The sequence below is a fragment of the Ruditapes philippinarum genome, unplaced genomic scaffold (assembly GCF_026571515.1).
Source record: "Ruditapes philippinarum isolate M1 unplaced genomic scaffold, ASM2657151v2 ctg118_1_1_1_1, whole genome shotgun sequence".
Lineage (NCBI taxonomy): Eukaryota > Metazoa > Mollusca > Bivalvia > Venerida > Veneridae > Ruditapes > Ruditapes philippinarum.
Genome location: NW_026857137.1, coordinates 179,252 through 204,626, shown reverse-complemented (window position 1 = coordinate 204,626; position 25,375 = coordinate 179,252). Strand labels below are relative to the sequence as shown.

Here is a 25,375-nt window from a genome sequence, read left to right as displayed (position 1 = left end):
TCCCTTGGACCTCATTAATGTTGTTTGGTATTACATCGCACCATGGTGATGTTGTAAATTATTCGACAATACGGATTTCCATGAAACAATAATTTAAAATGATGTTGGTATTGCATCCGTTGCTTCCATTAGCATAAGATTCGATCTTTCCTGTAACAACGACCTAGAACATTGTGAAACATAGTAATATACATTTTTATTGACTGAAAATTGTAGCGCAAATTATCTATTTAGGAATAATTTTTATTCAGATACGCAATTTAATTAAGAGAAGTTTTTGTATTCTCGTTCAACAGGATAAAGTACAATTTTCCTTTTTTAATCTATAACCTTATACATTTGTGACACGTTATTGTTGTGTGTGCATGTTTCTGGTGGTCCATTTAGTTCATTCTATTTGATCTCTTTTTTTAGTTCGGTGGTTCTAGTAATTCCAGATAAATACTGTATAATTACCCTTGGGATATGTGCTTGTTTTTAAATATGTCTTTTGACGTTTTATCTCTGACAGGTTTCTAAACCTCTGATCCCCTTTCAAAAATCCATTTAATCCTGTTCCGCCACACATTTCTTTTCAGTTTGGGACCATACGCCGCTTATCAAGAGATGGCACGAATGTGTCACATTAACGGTCCCACAATAAACGCCGTATGGACACATCTGCGGCTGATTCTAAATTCGAGATTTCACCTTTTTCGTGTTTAAATATTGAAAGCTTAAGCCGGTGCTAGGAAGCGTGGATCGTAGCTTGCAGTTAACACTACCGTCCAATAACAGGCTAATTCAAATGGAGCCTGCAACATTTTCAATATTTGGCGTTTTTTTGTTTTGTTAACGTTGTTGTAATGTAACATTTGATTTTTATTTAAATACAGCATAACTTTACTGACTGTTATTTCTATAATTATTTAACTTCTGTTAAATCTCTTAATAATGTTAAAGGCTAGGTTAGGCAGTCAGTGTACATGTATGAAGTGATGAAACTCTAATCCACAGTGACCAGACTCTAGGCAACATTGATCAGACTCTTATTCAAAGTTACAAGACTCTTGTCCTAAGTGATCAGACTCAAATTCTCAGTGGTCAAACTCTAGGCAACAGTGATAAGACTTTTACCCAAAGTTACCAAACTATAGTTCTCAATGACAAGACTCTACTGGTATGCGAGCAGTTCCCGTACAGAAGCAGTATCCGTATTTTTCATTTAAACGCTTGATTTTTACTTGAATTCTTCAAAAAATCATTTCAAATCAACCAGATGCATAAACGAGACAAAATTTGAGTGTCAGTTCGGCAGTACGTATAAAAAGTCTCATTTTAAATCACTTTCACCTGTGCGTTGTCAAAACGTGACCTTGTTTTCTCTGGGGGATTCTGTCCTTGCGCGCATGCGCAAAAATACTGACACGTGAGGCCTGTTAAAGGGTTTTCCGATGATACCACCTGTTTACAGATAAGTAGGCAATGTGATGAAAACTTCTTTAATTATCAGAATTTTGGCCAATATTACAATATTAAATAATTTTATGGCTTTGATGCGTAAAATATCATGCATACAAGCATGCTATTGCATGTGAATGCGTTGGGGTAACGGTACCGGGTAATAGATACCAGCGTTTAGTCTACGCTCTATTTCCTGAATTACATCTAGTTATCTCTTAGAAAATGCTCTGTTCAATAATAATAAATGAAAAATAGGTCCGATATAACAAACTTGTATAATTATAATGGGTTAAATTTTATGTACGGGAACTACTTCTCTTCAAACAAAAAATTGATAATTTCGGTACCCCATATGAGGCCTCATAATTAAGGGTTGTTCTATGTTTAGAACATCATGGAATTTCCATTATTTGTGTGACGAGCTGAATATTGATGTGTAACATTCAAATTGTGGTGAGTGAGCGTAATAAAAAATAATGTTTAAGTCACTACGATTTTTGTACGGGAACTGCTCGCATGCCAGTAGTCAACAGTTAGCAGATTCCAGTCAATAGTGATAAGACTGTAAACCACAGTGATCAGACTATAGTGCTCAGTGACCAGAGTAATCCTCAGACTCTCGGCAACAGTCACTCTTATCCAAAGTTACTAGACTCTAATCCACAGTGATCAGACTCTAGTGAATCGAGGTAGGATGTCAGAAGGCACCAGTGTTTAGTCTTACAGAAGCACTGATGACGAAACACTGAACTCTGTAACATTTTATCATTGATCAACTGTCTTTTTTATACAATTTTGTTATTGCAAGCTAATCTAACATGTATAACATATTATTCATATATTCGTATCTGTGACGTTTATCATGAATTATTTAAGACATACGGATTGGTGACTGTATAGACTAAGATAATTATTTGCTTTTGAAACGGATACGCTTACGCATTCAAGTATTACTGTATTTTTGAGATTATGTTGTGGTCTCTATTAAAACCTTCTACATATTTGCATATTTTAAACTGCATTATCTTGGTAAGTTTTGTGATATAATATAGACACTGTAAAAAATGAGACATGATAAATGGCCAAACTTTTGATCAAGTAGAGGATAAAAACGCCTGGCGCTTGAGCTATATTTCCATGATGAGTGTAAGCTTCCTCTTATAGCAAGTGCAGACCAAAATCTGTCGGTATGTTCGTGTCGTGTGATCATAGTCTGCACTGTTCGTTATTCAGTCAGTACCTTTTTTAAATGTTGACGGATTTGTCCGAATCGAAAGGTTGACAAGTCCATTTAAGGTATTTAGCGTTGGAAGGTTTAAAATGGTACATACATTGTAATCATTTTTATATAAAAAATGCCCTAATACAGTTTCGGAAACATTTTGTTTCATACAAATATAGTTCGTTCAAATAAAGTTCATTCAAATGTAGATCATTTTGTTTCTTACAATATATATTTTAAATTGTTAATAAACCGTTTCCGTGTCAATTGATAGTTAGAACATTGTTTTTTATAAGTTTGCCTTGCTAAGAATATCTGTATAATTATTATTCAGTTTTATTAAAATGCATGATTTAAGCTTTTTTGACTATATTACTAGAAATTACATAAGAGTTGCCTCAAACAATTAAACCTAAAGCTGTAAAGCTTCACAATGGTCCCCGTTTAATGATGCGATTTTTGCGACTCTCGTGTGTTCTGTCTGCAGTCGGTCCTTCTGTTATTTAATTAACAATCCAAGCAGGCTTCTCTAAAGAAAAACAGTTTCAAAAGGTGAATTCTTACATATGATTTTATTATAAAAGGATGCGCTAGCCTAAGGATAAGATTATGTGGATGATTAGACACAATTATTGTTAGTTGCAATTATAAAATAAGCAATATTTTAGACTCAGTAAAACAATTAACATTGGACTCTTCTGTTTTATATCTTCGTTTTGAATGATAGATAAATCCAAGCAACGTAAGAAATGTGAAAAATCAAGGCATTTTCCTTGAACAATCAATTTTCCGTGCCGAAAGCGATAGAAACAATTGGTGTTTTCAGACATTGATGAATGTACTGGTGTGGATGAAACTGTAATTAATTGAGTTGAGATAGAGGAACGAGTATCCAGGAATTGCAATAAGATTCCAATTATCACTATTATTCATTGTTTCAGGACAGGTTGTTTGTGTTTTGATGGAGGAGTTTAGATAGCGGAGACAAGTTCTTCAGACTTAAACTTAATACTACCAGAACACACATAAATAACTTTACTGTTTCTAACAATTTTTATTGCAGAAGAATTGCGGTTCTGAGGGCATCATTCTGAAAGTCTCCAACCCCCATATAAATTAATATTTTATCTCTATTTTACCATTGATATTAGATAACATTACATAACTCCTGAGTATCATATACATGTTTTTATCTTATGCACTAAATATATCATAACACCCTAGAGTTATTCAGACATTAAAATACTTAAAATTTAATTACGAAAGTCTGACTTTTACAACTGGATAGAATATATATTAATAATTTTTAAACTCTTCTAAATGAATGAATTACGATCACATGATGTTTTTTTGTTTGTTTTTTTGTTTTTTCGTTTTGTTTTTTTTAAATAACGTCTGTTTATACAATAATTACATATCAATATATGCTTGGAACTTCCATAACTACTTCAAGTCTTACTTTAATATGTGTTGCCTGCCAAAATATTCCTCGACATAACACGATAATTGTCAATTTGTGTAAAGAGCTGTATCGTGACTAGCGAGCATTTGTGGTAAGATTGGTTAAAGTAACGGAAATTGATAACTTAATTTATTTCAATTACAATGTGAAAATATAAAAGAAGCAACTTTCATTGAAAACGAATAAAGACTTTTATTTAAGAGATAACAAAGAAAAATATATTTTCACAGTCATTCTATACAGTAATTATGGCATGTTTATGAATCAGAGCATATATGTAATAAAATTATCAATATTTCTTTTTCGTATTAATTTTATAGTGGTCATGATTAAAGATTACAAAATGTATACAGATATAAAGTTCTGTCATACATTTGATATGACAAATAGCATGAAACACACGGAATAAAGCAATATTAAACATATGCATAATGTCCATTTTCTTCATCGCAATAATATCAACTGTTAAACAATACATCCATAAATTGTTAAGCAAGACTTTGTCCTCTGAATTAAAAAATGAACTGAAAATTTATTTTCAACTATCTCAGTTTTATTTCAAATCAAGAATTGACAACTGATGGTAAAAATTCTTTCAGCTCATACGAACGTCTAACATAGCCTTGGATGAATGGAATGGAGCAATACATTTCACAAGAAACACTGACAGAGTTAACGCTTGGAACAGTTGAAGTCATCTTTAGACATCGGCATCCTGGGATCATGTATTGACGGTGCATTCAGAAATATCCCGATTGTACCACATATACATGCCGTTGTAAAAATAAACAGAAACAGTCTATCCATAACCATGGCAACGTAATTCCAGTCTCTTTCAATCTGAAACGTAATCAAATTTAACATTAATATATATTTTATCTGACTGAGCTGATTTTTGTTTGTCACCAAAATTCAGAAAGACAAGAGTTTCTATCAGTCTCAGATTTATACATTGTAGTTATTAGATTAATAATGCAATAAAAAAGGAGAAAATATTATTTGTTGGTAATAAAACCAGCAAGTTACTACTAAACCGTACAATAGCTATATTATAAGAAACATAAATTTTGCTCCCCAACAACATTATATGTGAATGCACATTGTAATACATATATGGAACTGTTGTATGAATGCAATAATTCCTTGATCTAATTCGCAACATAGTGACTTTACCGGCAAGGAAGGAATACATGTACAAATTTATGGTTGTTGATTTCTACCATTTCGTAATTTCGTGTCTTCGCCCCTCAAAAGCCGAAGAAACGATACTATGGTCACTAATCGTGTCTTCGTCTTCGACATTTGGAAGCGCCAAAACATAGACACGTTACATTTCAGGCAAAAAAACGATATTTTGATTATACAAACTTCAGGGGCGAAGACATGACGACATGAAACGGCAGAAATCAGCCATCATACTGATTTATTTCTTTGTATAAGTGTTGCATATCAAAATGACTGGCGTTATAGCGGTCATCCGTTTACTCAAAATACAGTTACATATACATGTATGGGTCCTATTATCGTAATAATAGTGTTTTACACGGAGAAGGTATTGAAAATTGAAAATTTTATACTCAATTTTACCGATTTATCAAGGTCTTCCGACTTCAGATGTTCTGCTATGTATGTGACACCTTTTAATGACGCTCTGATTTCTTCCGGATAACCAACTAAGACTTGTTTATATGCCGGCGCCATTCGCCGTCGTAAATTAGCATAATTCGGTTGTTGTGTCATCTCATCGTTAACCTCGTCGTCAAGAAGATTTGTTGTTACTTCTAAAGGTTCTTTTGGCGGTCGTTTCTCTTGTACAGGCCGCTTCATACAAAGTATTTTCGGGAGAATTTCTGTAAATACGCGCTTTATCCACGGTGACATGTTATGTGTCGCCTGTGACCGGAAGTGAACGCTTAATGTATAAACTGTCAAGAATATAGACATAGTGACCACTATCATCGTAAAAAGTAGATATTTTCCTATTAGTGGTATAACAATGGATGTCGGCGGGTTTATGTCTGATAAAAGCAAGAAGAACACAGTCAATGCAAGCAGAATAGATATGGATAGAGTGATTTTTTCACCAGAGTCACTTGGTAAATAAAACACAAGTACTGTAAGTGTCGATATAGCAATTATTGGCATTATTAAATTGATTGTGTAGAATAAAGTCTTTCGGCGTATTGTTATATTAAATGTGATATCCGGATATGGACTTCCTGGGCAACAGGGGTAGAATTTCTCCTTCCGTTTTGCTGTTACGTTGATAATGTCCCATTCAACATTTTGGTTATATTCACATAAATCTATTCCATTAGGATATATTGTAAACGTTTCAATGTGAATACCTGTATCCTCTTTGATGTGCCGTAGATCAATCTAAAATATATAGATATATATATCAGAATAAAACAGCAACCCAAATAATTTGTAAACTATTATTTAAGGTCAATATATGATAGCAACAATGATAATAATTGATGCTCTTGCAAATCGACAGAAAATGAAAGAGAATTTAAATCAAAATGAAGACAAAACAATTGTCTCGACTTATAAATGATTATATATAGATTGTGGTCCGTAGATTTATTATTCTCTCGTAGTAGTCAAATAACAGGCAAAGTGTCATATGGTAATGAAATAGACAAGTATTCATTTAAGATTAATTGTTCTCTTTTTTTCTAGAAAAATAAGTTTCACTAACAATGCAGTATCTAAAAATCACATTAAATTTTATCATATTCTAGAATAACTAAATGAGAGTATTTATTAGATACATATTTTAATATATTATGTCAATTTCGATTTCATAAACTATTTTAGATCAAACACAATTTTACATTTGAAAGCAAGTCTGTCTGAAATAGAGTGAAACTATACTTACTGAATGTCCATCATGTGTCCATGAGCTGAACTTCATAAAACATTCTTGCTGGTCGAATGGGAAGAACTCTACATTAATTGGACAGTAACTTTTGTAAATAGCTGGAGGTTCCCATACAACACGACCGTTACTGAATACGGTCGCCTTGGTTAACAACGTTACGTTGAAGTCTCCGTCCGCACTAAAAGGTTAGAGAGTTGATATTGAAATAACTGAGATATAAAACAATTTTAAGATGTAAATCACTAATAACAGACTATAAAATCTAAATTTATTTCATCAACTGCTTGTTATTTACATGTATGTACAGTAATAAACAATTCACAACTATTACCATGGTTGCAACGTTTGTTCACAGAATGTAACACGTGATTATTAGTATTAATCATTTTAAGGCCTGTAGGAACAATATGAAAAAGTAGAAGTTTTTAAAACAAGCAATCATTCTGTATTGTTCTGCATACTTATACAGTTTGAAAGTCAGACAGTAAATTATTTTCCATTTTGTTCATTTGCTTACTAAGATAGTACACAAGTTAAAGTTTTGAAAGTCGAAATTTAATTCATTTCCTAATTTTGATCAAAGAAATGCATATCTTAATTTCTTAAGAGATTAAGTAACTACTGCATTGTGTATTTGTGAGTATTAATCTAAGAACAACATACTTGTTATAGAGAATGATGTCCGGTCTCCATAAGTCGTCAGAAGGAAAATGTGTATAATTAAGACCGCCAAAATTATCAGGGTCCCATTTTAATCTGGAATCTCTCCATTCCTGAAAAACAAATTTACTTTTACTCGTAAAAATGTTTAAATTTTTAAACAAACTATTATATATATGTGTGTTAATGAGTTATGTAATCATGACATGACGAGTCCTTTGATTTCTATAAATATAACCTCTGTCAACTTCACCAGGAAATAGATGTATTGACTCAGTGGCTTAACTTGTTTGAAATTCGGTGTTCGTGAGTTCGAATCTTATTCAAAGTGGGAGTTCTGGTGCATTAGCATGCTCGTGTGGTAAAATTATTTTAAATACTGTAAAAGGAACCACTTCAAAAATGACCGGATTGGTAGAGCTGCTTGCACAAAAAGATAATAGCTGCTCTGAGCTCGAGTCCCATGTACGTATTTAGCCGAGTTCGAGTCCCATGTATTAAGGCGAAGCAAACGACTGACCGTGTTGTTGTGTGTATGAATCCTAAACATTGCCATCTTATATCTTTTGAATTATCTCGCAATAAATCACATAATTATTATGATCACTAGTATACGACATATTATATTTTCTCTTGATATCGAAAACGGTCATTTTATAAATAAACAAACAATAACAAATGGAAAATGATATGTATAAAATGACGTTTTCTCATTAAAACATTGTCCAGGATCAACTTACATGTCTAAGCCAAATGTTTGTGGTTACTATCTGATTCTTCTCGGACTGAAAAAAAAAAAAATAAAACATTAGCAATTAGTGACGTGGTTATATAATACAAGCGACTTGGTTATATAATACAACACACAGAGCCTCGTTTCCTCCGTAAATAGTAACGACCGAGTTAGATATCCCCGTCTTTGACAACAGCCGGTATTTGATTACATTTGTTTGCATATTATACTTTTATATCATGGTTTGGGTACCTGTATGTTGAAAATGTGTCAGAGTTAAATCGTATACATATACATGCACAGTGCGTTAAGTGGAGTGCATGTATTAGTTACCCGTACTCCAGAGCATGCCCATTGATTGGCTCATTTTTGCTGGGGTTTACTTATTGTGACGGAAGAGAAAGGGAAAGCGACAGAAATATCATATTCAGATGCTCGTTCATTGGTCACTTTTTCCCGGGGTTTCATATTGTGACAACAGGGAACGTGTTTTTATGTTTGACTATGAAAAAAGAGAAAGAGCATCAAAACACTCGGCAATCTGATTAATACTCAGGGGCTACGCCCCCTCGTACAAATCAGATAGCCTCGTGTTTCGATGCTTTTTCTATTACTTGAAAGAAATAACATAAAATAATATTTTCATTTACATATTTTTCTCAAAGAAGCATATGAATTTACGACACATATAAATGATGTAATTCATTCAAAAGGTGCGCTGAATTACGTCATTTACAGCAAAGCAGGTGGGGTTGGGGTGTATGATAGGTGTTAACAGCAGATTATCCTCTCTAGTATGCAAGAATATTTTTCTTTAATATGCAATTTTTATTAAAACAACTTACTAGAAAACAACAATATAAATACATAAATATCACCAGCTTGTGATAACTCCATAAATGAAATAAAATTATATTCATTAGATCTCGCGCAACATTCAGCTTGTTCGTTTTTCGATTTAATAGTCACACATGTAATTCAGTTTTTTTACTTTAATAGCCAACATGTGGTCATAAAAATGAAAAGTAAATAAACATTTAAATGAAGCGTATGTTTATAAATTCTGCACGTGTTTACGAAAACTTGAATCATGCAAGAACGTGGGCGCAAACCTCCGTGCTTCGTATCTAGCTGTAAAATCTTCAGGTGAATATGCCAAGATAAGTGAAATATGAACATCAGCAAAATGTTAATGCTAAATCTACTAATGCGTAACATTTTTTTTCCCGCTACAAATGTGATTGCCAGGAATACTGTGCCTGTAGGCCTTTTGCCAAGTTTTGTATGCTTCAAATTTATGATAACATCTACATGTATGTAAGAAATGTTTACACTTGTTATGTTACGTGGGATTTGTATTTACGAAAAAAAGTATTTTGTTTTCTAATGGATACCGTGTTATTACGTATATACTAGCAGTAACTAAAGAATAAATATAGATGTATATTTCTGTACCTTACAAAAGTATCACGAGAATATATGCAACATTATTTGAGCCGCGCCATGACAAAACCAACATAATGGGTTTGCGACCAGCATCCGCGCAGTCTGATCAGGATCCATGCTGTTCGCTAACCAACTCTTTAACAAGTAGAGAAACTGATAGCAAACAGCATGGATCCTGATCAGACTGCGCGGAAGGGCAGGCTGGTCTGGTCCATGCTGGTCGCAACCCATTATGTTGGTTTTGTCATGACGCGGCTCATTTATGCCTTAGCGTAATACTTATGAGTCATTTTTTTTTAAAACAAAAATGTTTGGAATTGTCAGTTTAAGTATAAAAACATGCTGCTGTATTTATTTAATATTTTGATTAATTGGTGCAATGTCTTGTATCGTTTATTAAGTTTTTAAAACAGATAGACACAGTAACTAAATATAAAACATCATATTCATTCAAATGATTCGTTTCAGTTGAAACTGCTGATAATATTGTACCACAAATGGCGTCTTTAGTTGAACATTATAATGAACCCGTTCTAATTCTTTAAGACATTCTAAAAATAATAACCAATTATTGAAAACCCCATGTCTTCTAAATGGCCAACCACTAATCTCACAGTTCAGCTTTTTTAAGAACACATATCAACTAATGAATATCAATGGCGTCACCTTTAACATCATTGTATGAATTAATCATATTTTACAATAGGTCAAATGCGCCAATCTGGTTCTCTAACATGGGTTAAAATGACTGATGTTTAATGTCATTGTCTAGTGGTGTAGAAACACATCGATCAATAGAATATGGTTTCTGGTAGCAGATTAAATACATTTAACGGTTTTCACGGGATGCTGTTGTTTAAATTGTCCCTTCTAGTAAAGATCAATAAAAGAAAAAACAGAGATATTAAAAATCAGGCATTTATACTGGGAATATAATTTTTTATAAAAGTCTATCAGATATAATCTTTTACAAAATTATATGACAAAAGGAAAACATGTTAAGTATTAAACCGAATAGAATTAAATTTATTTGTTAAGATAAAGCTAAACTGGTTTAAGGAAATTTAAAGCTAATATATCTTTTTGATTGGGATGGAAACTTTTAAAATGTTCATAAATGAAACGAATGAACAGAACTAGTTTTTTTAGTCTTGGCATCAAGCATACAACTTCACATATTAATGTATATGACAAATACAGACATATATGCAGAAAGTACATAGTATTTACATAAAAAAATGATAACTTAGATAAAACCCTATTGTCAAAATAATTCAGCTATAGAAAGCATCAATGAAACTAGGAGACACTCCTTACATTGTGACAAGTCTCGTACGCACGAGATGAGACGTTTCAACAAAGCATTACTGTATCTCATTAAACTTAACCTTCCTTTATATCTTGATCAATGCTAATCAAAGCTGAAATATTTCTTGAAACTTAGATTGATGTTCATTTCCTAAAGTAGAAACATTAATAAGGCACGTAGAATCTTCATTATTTTTTCTGCTACGACCTTTACAGTCAAACCTTTGACAGTCAAATTTGTGTGAAGTACCACAACTGAACAAAGACATTGAATATAAAACCTGACACATTAATAGTCTAGCATTAAGTTGACCGATCAGATGCATACTATTCTAGAGTTACTAATTTATTTAAGAGAAATTGGTCAATAAAGGCAAAGACGGTTCTGACTATGTATCATTTCGCTTGTTGTAAAGATTAAGAATATATATAGAATTGTATCAAAATAGAAATATAATAATCAATTACTTTAAGCATAAAACCACTTTAGGTTAATAATCTATTTTGGTTCTTAAAAATCACTTAATGATTACTTTAATGTTATTTGAAGACAAAGCATTATTTGAAGGTGCAGCACGTTACCTTGAACACAAATAGACAAAAAGCGTCTGGATGATTAAGATTATATCTTCATAAATTGAGGAACATTAGAATTCTAATAAAACTTACAACTAGTAGAATTTGGGACAGACTGATTCCGAGTTTCACTGTAAGAGTATTTACTGTTGTATTTCCACTCGTTGAATTGTCTTCTGCTGTTGTATTAACGACCTTAATGACCCCAGGTGCCCGGATGAGTTTATTGTATCGTTTATCCTGGGAAAAAAAAATCAACAATAGTAATAAAAACAAATATAAAGAAGATAACATCTTTATTATTTCTTTCTTTTAATGTTTAATGTTTATTTTTATTTTCTTAAGTTGATGAGAGAAAAAAAGCAGTTGAGAAAAATAGGTAGAAAACGATGTACCGTGTCTTTTTTAAAAAAAAATAGTATAATAACAATAATATAATGTTTAACGTCAATTAAGCAAAGTCCGTTTTCAAAATATTTCTGTGGCAATTGTAGAAAAGAAAACATATTTTGTATATCAGAATGAATTTCAATCACATTATTATTTTTATTACACTAAAATATTGTTATATGTTATAAACTTATCATTATAATTTTACAGTGCATTCAGTTTTTATTATATGAATTATGACTAAATCCATCCTTATAGACCTGTTACCATCAAATCATAGAGGTAATTGAATGCAAGTAAAATCTTTACTTAAAAGCAAATATTTTAGAAAATATGATTTTTTTTATTTTATTTTAACTATAAGATTAAAGACTTCTATACTGAAAATTTACGATGTTGAAAATGCATTGGTTGAAAACAAATTTATCAATTAATTGTCAGCACAATAATGTTTAAGTAAATTAGTTCTGAAAAGAAAGAACAGAGAAAATGCTTGCATTTGAAAAATGTATCAAATTTGTCGCGCTTTTCTTTTGTATGCATGGTTTTCGTAGGTAAAATTGTACAATTATGTGGCAAAAAAATATTTTGATCCATAAGGACTCTTCCCCATTTTCATGAGCTGGCACAAAGCATTGTTTATAAGCAATGACATGTGCAATATGATGAATATAAAATGAGTTTATGTCCGTCTATATTATAGCTTATATTCCTGGAGCAATAAAAAAGACAGCTTGCAGATATGAGTCATAAAATTCGGTATTAACATAACGATATGCATGAAATCTATGATTTTCAGATATATGACGTTGTTTTACTCATGCACCGTCTGTTGGTATGTTTTATGAAAACTTATGTCATGTATTATCATAGGTAACAACGTGACTAATGACTACACGCATTCTTCGTCGGATATATAATTATACATGTATGACGAAATCCATTATAAGTACATAATTTGCCGGTTACATACAGGTATTTATGCTTCATATCTAGCGAATTTATGTTGCACGTAGATGATATTTTATCTGTTTTATAATATATCTGTTTAAAATGGTATAACTGACAAACAAAAAACAGTTATACACTGATCACATATATAAGCTACACATACATGTACATATACTAAAACATTATCATCCTAAATAATAGATGTATGTACTCACCTGCATTATATAATGATGTAAACGTTGTTCATTTGATATCAAATGTATATGTACCCCTGTGACTCCGACAAACACACACATCAACATCCAACCACCTAACATGTTTCTCCTATCTAATAAACAGACCTTTGATTATTTTTTCACACTGTCAAACACAGCACTCGGGAATATTTCAAAACGAATTCAATGTCTATCGGATGGTAAAACCTGACATCAGAGCATCCTGACTGTATGCAAATCCGAAATTTTCATCGGATCTGACGAATATTATTATAGATCTTATTAACTGCTATGTGATTACAACTGTTAAACTTTCCGATATCATTGCCAGTCAATATCTTGTCAATGAACACATCTCACATGATTTACTGACATTTCACGAAAAGTAATCCCTGATTCCATAACTTCAACTTATTTCAATAACAAATGTAGAAAACAGAACGGCGCATATAAAACATGAACTGACGATGAAATATGCTGCTTTACCATTATTTTTCTGTGAAGGAATCACTAATAGATACAAACGATCTTTTTTTCTTGAATGAACTGAACATAAGATCCATAAGCATTATCGAGTTAATTAAATCAATGAACTAGCATTTCAAATGTATTTAAAGTAAACACAGATATATTGAAAATGCTTAAGAGAAAGATATATTCAATACATAAAACATATATTCACAGCTGTTACGAAAAAGAAACGAAGTTATCATAATGTATGAGAGGCAACACGTTGTTAAAGGGGAACTGTGGTAACACGGAGAAATATTCTATAAGTTTTTTTCCGTGTATAAATGAATAGTAATATAATGTGTGATTATTTCTAAAATAAGTCTGAACAAAAAGAATAGAGGAAGAAAATCTGGTATCTAATAGGATGATTTCATATCAAAATTTATTTTGTTACAGAAAAAAGGAAAATAATTATATTTAAAATAAATGAATGAGCATTAAACACAAATTCTTTTTAATAAGTCTTTGATATTATTTCACAACAAACATATTTTATTTTTTTTGCTTTTAAGTCCCACTAACCTCGTGTATCGCACGTTTACAGTGTTTACAAACTCCTCATTTGTTTTATTGATTCACAAACGAATTGATACTTCACAGTACGTAGACTTGTTTAAAAAAAGATTTTTTTGGGGGTTTCGAAGTCAGTGCAGTGTTGGGTTAATCGCCTACAGAAATATATGACATCAAAAATAATTTACAAATTAAAATTTTACAGTATGCAATATTTCTTTTACTTTAACTTTTTAACACAGCAGATCGATATCATACTTGCAAAATAAATGCAAGTGGCATTTAAGAAAATAGCCCCCTCCCCCGATAAAAAAACAACAACAAAAAAGTAAATAAAACAAAAGCGTATGTTCTTATTTAATACCTATAGCATATTTGAATATTACATAGACAATCTCAGGTTGTTGAAGAAAGATGCGAACGCTGGAATGCTTACCTGAAGAAGAAAGCCATTACGGATATATCTGAAATATTCGTACCTATTTGAGAGACAATAATTTAAGTGCGGAACTATTATGTTTCGAATAATAACGAGTGAAAACAGATGTTTGCACACTGTGTAAGTTTGTTTGTTTATACGTCTTGTTAAAATGGCCTGAACAAATATATTGGTATCAAAGAGGGAATAAACCGCTGGTGAAAGTGAAAATTCGCACAAATAAATCACCACAGTCTGACAAGAACGGGCAATTAATTGACAAATTATCAAAAGATGAAAGGATGAAACCGTTCGATTAACGTTATCAATCAATATATGAAAACAGCATTTATGTATTATCGTTCAGTAAATGCCAGGAATTATAGCACAGTTATTAAAGACGTCAGGCTGGTGTCGGAAGTATTAGACTGCAATCACATTTGTTATTTTTATGTTAAAATATGATGCACGTCAATTTAACCTGACTTTTACTATATTTTCCCCATTGGTGAAATTTAGTGCTAATTATTTTGAAAAAGTTAAAACTATTCTATAATGAATTTCATATGTTTTATGATACCACAACCAGGCGTATTTTGTGTTCCGAGTTAATTATATTTTTTCTTAATTGCAGCAGTTATGGAAACACATTTTATATTCGGATGCATTCGAGCCAGTTAGTCGGCAAACAATTTTAGTGCAGAATGCTACATCTCGTAATATCGAGTAGAAACAGATGGTGTTTTCAGAAGGTGTCAGTTTGTTTTCTTAATTGCAAAACTTACTTTGAGGAGTTGTTCAATGGACTGAATAAATATATCTGTATCAAAGAGTTCATGAGACTATGTTCATTGTAAAAGCTTTTACAAATAAATCTCAAAGTGTAGGCTTTCTTGAACAATAACAGCTGCTGGCAGAGACTTCTAGTGGAGACGGGACTGGTAAAATATAAACTATTGAGGTAATGAAAGGGAAACAACATTGTTTTTATAATGTTCGATCGGATAATGTTTTACTTCCATTGGTATTGAACATTTGTTTGGTACAACTGTTCATGTACACATTGGATACAATTCACCGAGTATCTTTCAGTACATCTCGCTTTGTCAGAGTTTCGACTTTCACAGCTTTGGCACATTATTATTTCATATAAAACAACTCAATTTAAATAATTAATTGTTTCTCAAGATGCTATTTTGGACAATGAGGCGTGGTCACTACATCATTTTACATTTCATGTTTTATTTCTTTAAAAAAAACCTGTGTGTTTAATTGTAATCACCTACATATTTCCAGTAAATATATCTTTAGTTATCTTTTCTGTAAGCTCCTATCACGCAATCCTTCCTATTTTCTTTTTGTACATAACCATTCAAGTCGGTGTATTTATAGAGTATTTATTTATCAAAATTGGATAGAATTGATGTATAAGAAACACATTAAACGGACAACACACAAAAGTAACATAAATCACGTGGAAATACACTTTACATTCTAACTCTGTTTGAAAATTTCTTGATTTTAATAAAATTAATAAAGCAAGATATTTGATACTACTTGCTATTTACTGAATATACTTAAAGATTCAATTGAATATTTATGTCGTACTTAATGCATGCTTATTGTAACGAATTCCTTTTAAGCCAAACATTTTGTCAATTAGCAAAGTTTGTTCGGACATCTGATATTTTTCTATTACTTTCGTTCTTTGTAGATCAATACCTATCTCAAATAAACGTACAGTTTAGACACAAAAATAACCGAAATTAACTGATATCCGCTATCCAGAACAATAGAATGTCATTTAGTTATCTGTACAAGAAATCTCCCTGTCATTCCAGATCATGTGCCTACTCATGACGAAAGAAAGAACAGTCTTGGTACCATTATCTGTGTGATGGAAAATGATATACAGACAATAGAATATGCATAGCTAGTTGAAACCACATTAATGGCATTGTCGTGTTTTCGCCGTGTGGCAGGACAAAATGTCGAAAGCGAGAAAACACGATAAAGTCTCATTTCCGCGTGGTTCCATACTTTCCCGCCATCATGGCAAATCAGCGAAAACTAAATAAATAGGACTCGTAAGAAGGTCATCATAATTGCTTCTTTATTTCCATATAGGATCAAAAACACGAAGTCATTTTAAAGGTATTTCATGTTTCGCACCTTACATCATTTCAGACGATACCTTTACATAAAATAAACTAGCCACATACGGCAACCTATCATAATTATTATCTATAATCTGTGTTTAGTGTTTAAAATTATTTTTTGTCCAATAGGATTGCAGTATTTCACATGAATTGTAACACATTTACGTTGGTAAATCGCAATTAGTCGTGTATAAAAATAATTTCAAACACTAAAATTGTTAAATTTGGTTGACCGATTTAATTTCGTTAATGTTTACTAATAAACACTAACCTATACATAAATGACAATGATAGTGTATTTAATAGATTTTACTGATAATTTGTGTATAATTTACAAGTCAAAGTTGTTTTTAAAAGTAAAAATACATTATATATTTTATGAAACATTGCGCTATTGCATAACATCAAATTGTATTGGTATAAATAAAACAATATAAAATGTGTAAATGATGATTAATCAGGCATAGAACAAACAGACTCGACTTTGCTGTGAAGAGAAACTAATCAAAAACTTCTTAACTAAATCGTCTGTTGTATAACTAGTGTAGGCTGAGAAATATCTAATTTTGTACATTTTTTATCACTATGTCTGTTTTTTCTAACGATTTAAATCACATGAAAAAGACTTCAGACTTAGCAAATTAGGAATTTATGTTTCTTTGTTAAAATATATTTATAGACGCAAAATTTAATGAACACATCTGGTTAGCGTTCATTAATTGAAATCATTTTTTTCGTAGTTTTTGTAGAGATACTTTTTCAACTGAAACAATTTTTTAAATGTAGTCGGTGGAGATACATGTGTCCCAGAAAAGGGTGTTTATCTTATATTTCATTATACAAAATTTCTTCAAGGTTCCGATTTATTCTAAAGCTTTATCCTTCACTTTTAATGATAATTTAAGGCAGTAAATGGAACGACTGCGTGTACATTAGTATATGAATTTTGAATCCTTAAATTTACTCCAGTGTGCCTTAGTTTTCTGTCTATAATCACATATTATTGCCGTAAAAATAATCAACGGAACAACAAGAAATCTTTATGTTTGTAAACATTTGTAATTATGAATAGACCTATTCTTGTATTCTAGAACAGCTTTCCTTGCAATAAAATGCCGGGAGATTTTCGAAATATAAAGTAGCAATACATATGGATAGATTATGAGATTCAGTAAATTATTCACATCATTATTTTTGAAATCATGGGTCCTTTAAACCTTTAAAATACTTGTTTCTTAATAGGGATTTAAAAACGTTTGAACCAATGGTATCGACTTCTTAAACCATGATAAGCCAACATATTTAATATCAAAACTTTTAAGGTAGAAGGCCGCTAACAAAAAAAAACAAAAACAAAAAAAACGAAAATTTAAACTAGCGGAGAGAAATGTTTTTATTAACATGGCGAATCAGGTTTCCCTCTTTGCATTTATAAAACAAATACTTAACTTTCCAATTATAGACCTTTTGCCTAAAGTATATGTCATGTGACCATTGTTACTTGGTCCGTTAGTATGTTTTCCACATAAAATCATTTACTTAGTCAGAAATCTCAAGACTTTTTTGTTTTACATTTTAATATAGAAACAATTTAATATCATGTAAATACACAAATCACACATATATTCTAAATGCAATCTGTTCACAACAAATATTTCCGCTCATTGTGATACTCACCAGGAATTAATCCATTAAATGCAATACCATTTTAACACTTCTTTCAATATTCAAATACTCCTAGACAACTTTAAAAAAAAGGGTTAACAACACATTGATACAAATGAACTAGTTGCATTATTTTCAGTGTAATTTCCCTGATTCTTAACGTATAACTGTAACAAATATTGTTTAACTTGATACAATTGATATTTACATATTTTATTAAAAATAATACACTGAAAAAATAAAAATCCATCGTAATAAGTAGTAGGATTTTTTTTTTCAATCGTAACAATGTTCAGACGATTTAACAGAACAGTTAGAAGTAGCTATCTCAATTTGCTGAATTTCAGAACATAAATTATGATAAAGAATAGAAAGTTGTTGACGCTTCAACAGCAAAGAATTTAACCTTTTAATAATATAGTGTCAGATTTTCTTATAATTTGAGCAAAAGACATTCACAGACACAAATATTTTACATAAATTGCCATAAATATGCCTTGTACAAGTATATAGTTACTTTTGGGAGAACGTCAAGTTGAACAAACAAAATTGTCTTTAGACATGGCCTCTGCAGGATTAAAGAGAGCAGGATTATTAAGGAATATACTTAGAGTTCCACAAACACATGCTGTAGTGAAGAGGCACAAAAATAATCTGTCAATCACCATAGCAACGTAGTTCCAATCTCGTTCTTCCTGAAAACATATAATTTGATTTGAAACAAACTTATAAATTGTTAAACTTATTGAACAGAAATAAACGAATTAACAATGTCATGTTTGATAGTTGTTGAGGTTTAATGAAGTTCTGCTCTCACATTTAACGTCCAAAATAACTGACCTTACCAATCTCATTTCAGATATAAATAATATTCATACTTAATACAAATATTATCATTTAAGTTCATCAAAAATTAAAAGTATTATTGAATACATAATTATCATCATTACAGTCTCTTGTTTCAATTGTTTTGATGTCTTATGAAATCATGAAACTTATAACATTTACGTAACTTTACTTGTTGTAATTGTTTAATTACAAAAGAAGATAAAAAATATTTTTCCTAATGAAAAACATATTAATGTGGTATTCATAACTTTAATAAATCTATTAAGAATGCACATAATAAACAATATTTTACGTACAGATTTTTGAGAGTCGTCCTTCTTAAGATGCTCTGCAATAAATTTAACACCTTTCAGAGATTCTCGTATTTCAATTGGATATTTGGATAAGTCTTCTTTCTTTTCTGAAGTCGTCCTTTTTCTAATATTTTCATAATCATGATCCCCTGACGTTTTATACATGAAACCACGATCAAGTGTCCCCATTTCAGACTGTAAATGTTCTATGCCTTGTTCTTGTGCATCCTTTGGCTTCTTTTCTAAATTTGGTCTTTTCATCAGAATGAACTTTGGTAAAATCTCTGTAAATATGCGTTTTACCCATCTAGGCATTTTGTGAGTAGCAGGTGATCGGAAATGCACACTCAGTGTATAAACAGTCAGGAATATAGACATTGTTACCACAATCATTGTAAAAAGTAGATATTTGCCTATTAATGGTATAACAATTGACGTTGGAGGGTTAATGTCAGAAAGTAGCAGGAAGAACACAGTCAAAGCCAGTAATATTGAAATAGATAGAGTAATCTTCTCTCCGGAAGCACTTGGTAAATAAAACACTAGAACAGTCAAGCATGATATAGCAATACATGGCATGATTAAATTAATTGTATAAAACAGCGATCTTCTACGAATTGTAATATTAAAGGTAATGTCTGGATATGGCTCAGGACAACATGGGTAAAATTTCTCTTTTCTTCTAGCCGTTACATTTATTATGTCCCATTCAACATTCTGATAGTAGTCACAGAGGTCAACGCCTTTAGGTATTACCATTTGGTTACCCTCCATTATACCTTGTTCTTCCCATACGTGCTGAAGGTCAACCTGAAAGAAGTCGTTAGTGTTTTACCAGTGTTGAATAACTGAGTTCGTGTACAAATCACGTACACAAAAGTTGATTTATGTATGATGTATAAAAATCGTTGTGTAGAATAAAATATAATAGTTCGTGAGCTGTTAAGTATTATAAGTTTTTGTGTTAAATATAACTGTAACATAGAAAATGAAAACCAACACATGTTTATCAATAAAAAGGTGACAAAATATAACAAAGATTATTGTAATCCATTTGACTTTGATAAAGAACTTGATTAAGACTATTATAAATATTTAAGTTTATAGTAACAGCTATATAAATATGGACACAGTTATGTACTAGTTTTATGATTTATAGCATTTTTGCCAAACACAAAAACTTTACTACTTCACAATACAAAATATTCATAAAAATATTAAAAAATTTTACCTGATGACCATCATATGACCAAACGCTAAATTTCATAAAGCATTCTTGTTGATCAAAAGGAAAGAACTCAACGTTGATTGGGCAATAGGTTTTGTAAATAGCTGGCGGGTCCCATTTAATGAGACCTGTATAATACACTGTTGCCTTAGTCAACAAGGTTACAACAAATTCACCATCAGCACTGAAAATGATAAATTTAAAGTGATAAATTCATGACTGAGTTTTTCGTTGGCTTCTAAACATTCTAAATTTGTGCAAATGTTAAGTATTGCAAAGATATTGAATATGTGTGGATACGTGCATAACATCTTTATATCATTTTCAAGACAAACTTAGAAAGTTCAAGAATCATTACAAAACTACAAAATATTTGAAGTCATGTTATAAAATTTATGAACATATTATATACTTGTTATAAAGTAATATATCTGGCCTCCAGAGGTCGTCAGACGGTATGTGCGTCATTTCAATTTCTCCAAATTGCTTTGGATTCCAACTCAATCTTTGATCTGCCCATTCCTGAAAAATATTATTGTCCTTTTACTATATGTAGGTCCAACAGTGCGTGTTCAAATGTAGACTTAACCATTTAAGTTTGAAGATATGGGAGTAATACTAGCATATTGAAATACTTAAATGAAACTGGATCGTAGACTTCGTTATGTTATTGTTTTAACAACAAAACAGATGCCATGAAAGTGAATGAATATGAACCTAAATGTAAGAACCATGTCACAAATTTTGTTACAGACTGAAGATTAATTTTCACATTGCCCTGACTTTTTATTAACATTTGTGTAAAATTGCTCATAGTGTGTTCTACTTTGTAACTCATCTGTTTATTTTACATGTCAATTGACAGTAAATATTATTCAAAAACTGAATTTGTTAAAGTGATCCAATATTTACGCAAGATAATAAATATCATGAATTATTGATAGATTGCTTAATACGGTGCAGAATTATACGATATTATAGGCTACTTACATGTCTCAACCAAAGATTTGTCGTCAGGATCTGATTTTTCTCAGACTGAAAGAAGTATGGCATTTATCGTAAGCATCCAATCAATATAATATCACATAATAAAATATCACATGTTATCAAACGTTTATCTTAAATAGGGAAATAATGTTCCAGATTATGAATCAAAGTTCGATGCATTCACTATAAAAATGTGTACATTTTACATGCATCAAAAATAATAACGAGGGACCACCTCAGATCTCCAGTTTAAAGATTATATTAATATTTTTCTTATTATTGCTATATCACTCTATTCATGAAAAAAAACACCCTGAGAATGAATAAAACAATTTCGGAATTCTTTCGGCTGTTTTTGTTCACTTTGTGTACTAAATATTTCTTAATCTATTCAGCAGTGCATTTTTACAACTTGATCATGATTCAAGACTTGTTTCAATACAGAAGTCGTTTTTAGCCTAGTCTGTTTATAACTAAACAGTGTTCATATATTTTCCATGTGTTACTGATTAACTACAAAAGACTTTTACAACCTTAGGAAATGATATTTACTGCATTTTCAATTATCATTCTTCACTTTACCTGACTTGCTCTCGAAAGATGTTTTGTATGGTGGCAGATAGGTGTGTCTATGTTAAACTCAGATAAATATACGTTTGTTGATTTTATCTTTAGTTTCCCTTTTCATTTATTTATCACGCAACTACAAATGAATTTTGCCTAGAAGAAAGTGGGATTTTAATAATGTATACGTTAATTTGGTTCCTTATCTTCAGCGTTGATACTATGTGTAACATGTAAAAAGACGCAAGTTGAGTATCATTTTTGGAAAACACCCTTTTTCTAACAACACAGGTAAAAAAATCCTTACTGTGTATCGGATATTACATATTTATCAATTAACAATACAAAAGAAGCATTTTTTTTTGAATGAATATATTTTTCAAATGAATGGTGAAATGAACATAACATGTGTTTTTTATGATACAGGCAATATAAATTCATCTTGTCGATAAAGAATTTTCTGTAAATAATATATAATATTACAAATTATGCTGTAAACCTGTTCGCCTCTACATTCACCATTACTTGAAATTTGTTTACTCATTGCAAGAAGGCGTGTAGCTGTAAAATGTTTTCCAATTATTATATAGAATATAATGATTGCACCGGAATTCCATGTTAAAAAACAAGTAGGGTTAAATGCAAGATGAAAGTTTCAATGCCAGTCTTCAGAATCCGCTAGTAAGAAATGTATTTTTAAATTCATTCATAATGGCTAAAATAATGAGGTAAAGAAAATGACACGTGTGAATAAAGATTGACAGGCTCCAAATATTGAATCATGTTTTTATAATAAAAGGCTGGTTGTCAATACGAAATGATGAGATCTACAAAGCTAGAAAAAGAATCTTCAGGAAAAGCATTAATATAACCTTTTGTTAGGATGAAATATTCTAATATTTGATATTCACGCAGTTCTTAATGTTTTGTTGAACATTTAACAAAGCGTGTTCAATATGGCCCGATGCCATGTTAATATGTTGTTATTTTTCCACATAATGGCTTGATTTGAATTTTGAAGAAAATATGTCAGCAATGAACACATAAAATTACTTTAAGATTATTTTGATTAACAGAGATTTTTAGAGAATAAATTACACTTACTTATTCATGGTGTTTATGATGGTCAGTAAAAACAGATAGTGACTGAAATTGCCAAAATAGTATATTTAAAGGTCGATGAACTTGATAGGACTAAACGTTTTGCATTGCTTTTGTTTGTTTGAGTCAGGTTATGAACAGTGCAAGCAAGTGACCATCTATTCTCGTTGACAGGGACTCCAGGAGAACATTGAAACAAAAATAATAATGAAATTAAACTTACAACTGCCAGGATCTGTGACAATCTCATGCCTAACTTTACTGTCAGTTTGCTGTCGTTGAAGTTAACAGTACCATTCAATGTTCTTCCCCAAGGACGAATTAGTTTGTTGTATGCATTTTCCTGTAAATAAGAAGCATTCACATACAATAATTATTTACATTTTTATCTTATGAAAGTTTAAAATGGAATTCTAGCGGATTGTAATAGGTGATTTCGTTAACATAATGTATTCATGATGCGAATCTCCATATTCTCTAATAAGAAACAATGCATAATGTGTGAAAATGATTCAAAAGTTCTCTGTCTTAAACGTTTTTTTTTAATACTAACGACACTATTTAGGTTGCATTATGATATTCATGTTGCCAGTTGTTTCACAGAATGGATTCTTCATGAGCTACTTCTCATGGAAAAGGCACCGTTGCTATCTAGTTAAATATCTTCACAGGGAAAGGGCCTGTGAACGTAAGGGGAATCTTCTGACATAGCTTTACAATGAAACTAATTAACAGACTAAAATTGGGTTCAATATAAAGATTATGAAACAAAGAAATTGTTAACGCACGTACAAATGTGTGGCGGTAGACGAGTAAACGAAGCGAGAAATAATGCAATCTTTATATATGAGCTGGCATACAAATGTAGCATAGAGAAAATAACTCATAAAACATGTGAGTGAGAGAATGAAATTCAGAAGTTAACAGTATATAATAAGAGGAATAAAGCGCCGACATACCTGAAGAAGATAACGCTGAAGCCGTTGCTCTGCGGGGGGTTCACTCCATACAAACATGAACAATGCAAAAAGCACACTTAAAGTATACGTCGATTTATCCATCGTCTTGCTACAAGTTATATTAACGACGACTCAAGATGTTGCATTCAAATCGATGATATTTTCACTTTGTTTTTCAATATGGTTAAAGCTACACTACACTCATGATGTTTAAAAATACACATAAACTACATAGTTCGTTTTTTTCTGCTTCAAATATATTTCACCTCTGTAACGTTTAAAGAGCAAAACACTAATAACTCTTCTTTATGTTTAATATTATTCAGAGTCGCAGATATTTAAAGTCTTTCAAATTTGAGAAGAAATGGCGCCTTATAATTTTATTGAAAAATCCACAACCTGTATCCATTCAGTTTATTTGAAACAAATAGTTATCCATGCTAGAAGAAAAATTCCTGAACAACAGTCATTCAATAAGACGTAATATTTTAGTGTTTTAACCTGGACTACGATATGTTATGTTACCTTTTATTCACTAGCGAACAATTTTCTAGCGCAACAGTTGGTATTTCCGTGAACGATTAAAGATGTGGTATAAAGTGGAGTAATTATTCACGTTTGTGGGAGAACATTTTACGTGCGTCAAAACTGTAAAAAAAATATAATAAAATATCAATAGAAATTTTACTAAAATTAAAAGGCTGTTTTTTTTATTCACAGATTTTAAGAGGGCGAATAAAGGTAAAATATTTATAAAGGAGTTTGCATAAGAGCACCTTAACCTCAGTTTTTTTAAACCTTTTCATAATATTTTAAAAGAGTCGTACAAGGGA

The 25,375-nt window shown here is 31.1% G+C and overlaps 2 protein-coding genes across 2 annotated transcripts; both read right to left on the bottom strand.

Annotated features, from left to right (window-relative positions):
- Positions 1-4,340: 4,340 nt before the first annotated feature.
- Positions 4,341-14,011, bottom strand: LOC132748901 (acetylcholine receptor subunit alpha-like 1). Its single transcript, XM_060738568.1, has 7 exons — positions 13,294-14,011; positions 11,831-11,977; positions 8,415-8,459; positions 7,678-7,787; positions 7,012-7,192; positions 5,715-6,506; positions 4,341-4,967 (listed from the first exon to the last, which is right to left on the bottom strand). The coding sequence occupies exons 1-7, from the start codon at positions 13,393-13,395 to the stop codon at positions 4,800-4,802; spliced, it is 1,545 nt and encodes a 514-aa protein (XP_060594551.1). The 5' UTR covers positions 13,396-14,011; the 3' UTR covers positions 4,341-4,799.
- Positions 14,012-18,115: 4,104 nt separating this feature from the next.
- On the bottom strand, positions 18,116-25,147 carry LOC132748900 (acetylcholine receptor subunit alpha-like 1). The gene is made up of 7 exons (XM_060738567.1): positions 24,543-25,147; positions 23,807-23,926; positions 21,922-21,966; positions 21,344-21,453; positions 20,935-21,115; positions 19,707-20,513; positions 18,116-19,256 (listed from the first exon to the last, which is right to left on the bottom strand). The coding sequence occupies exons 1-7, from the start codon at positions 24,642-24,644 to the stop codon at positions 19,092-19,094; spliced, it is 1,530 nt and encodes a 509-aa protein (XP_060594550.1). The 5' UTR covers positions 24,645-25,147; the 3' UTR covers positions 18,116-19,091.
- Positions 25,148-25,375: the final 228 nt, after the last annotated feature.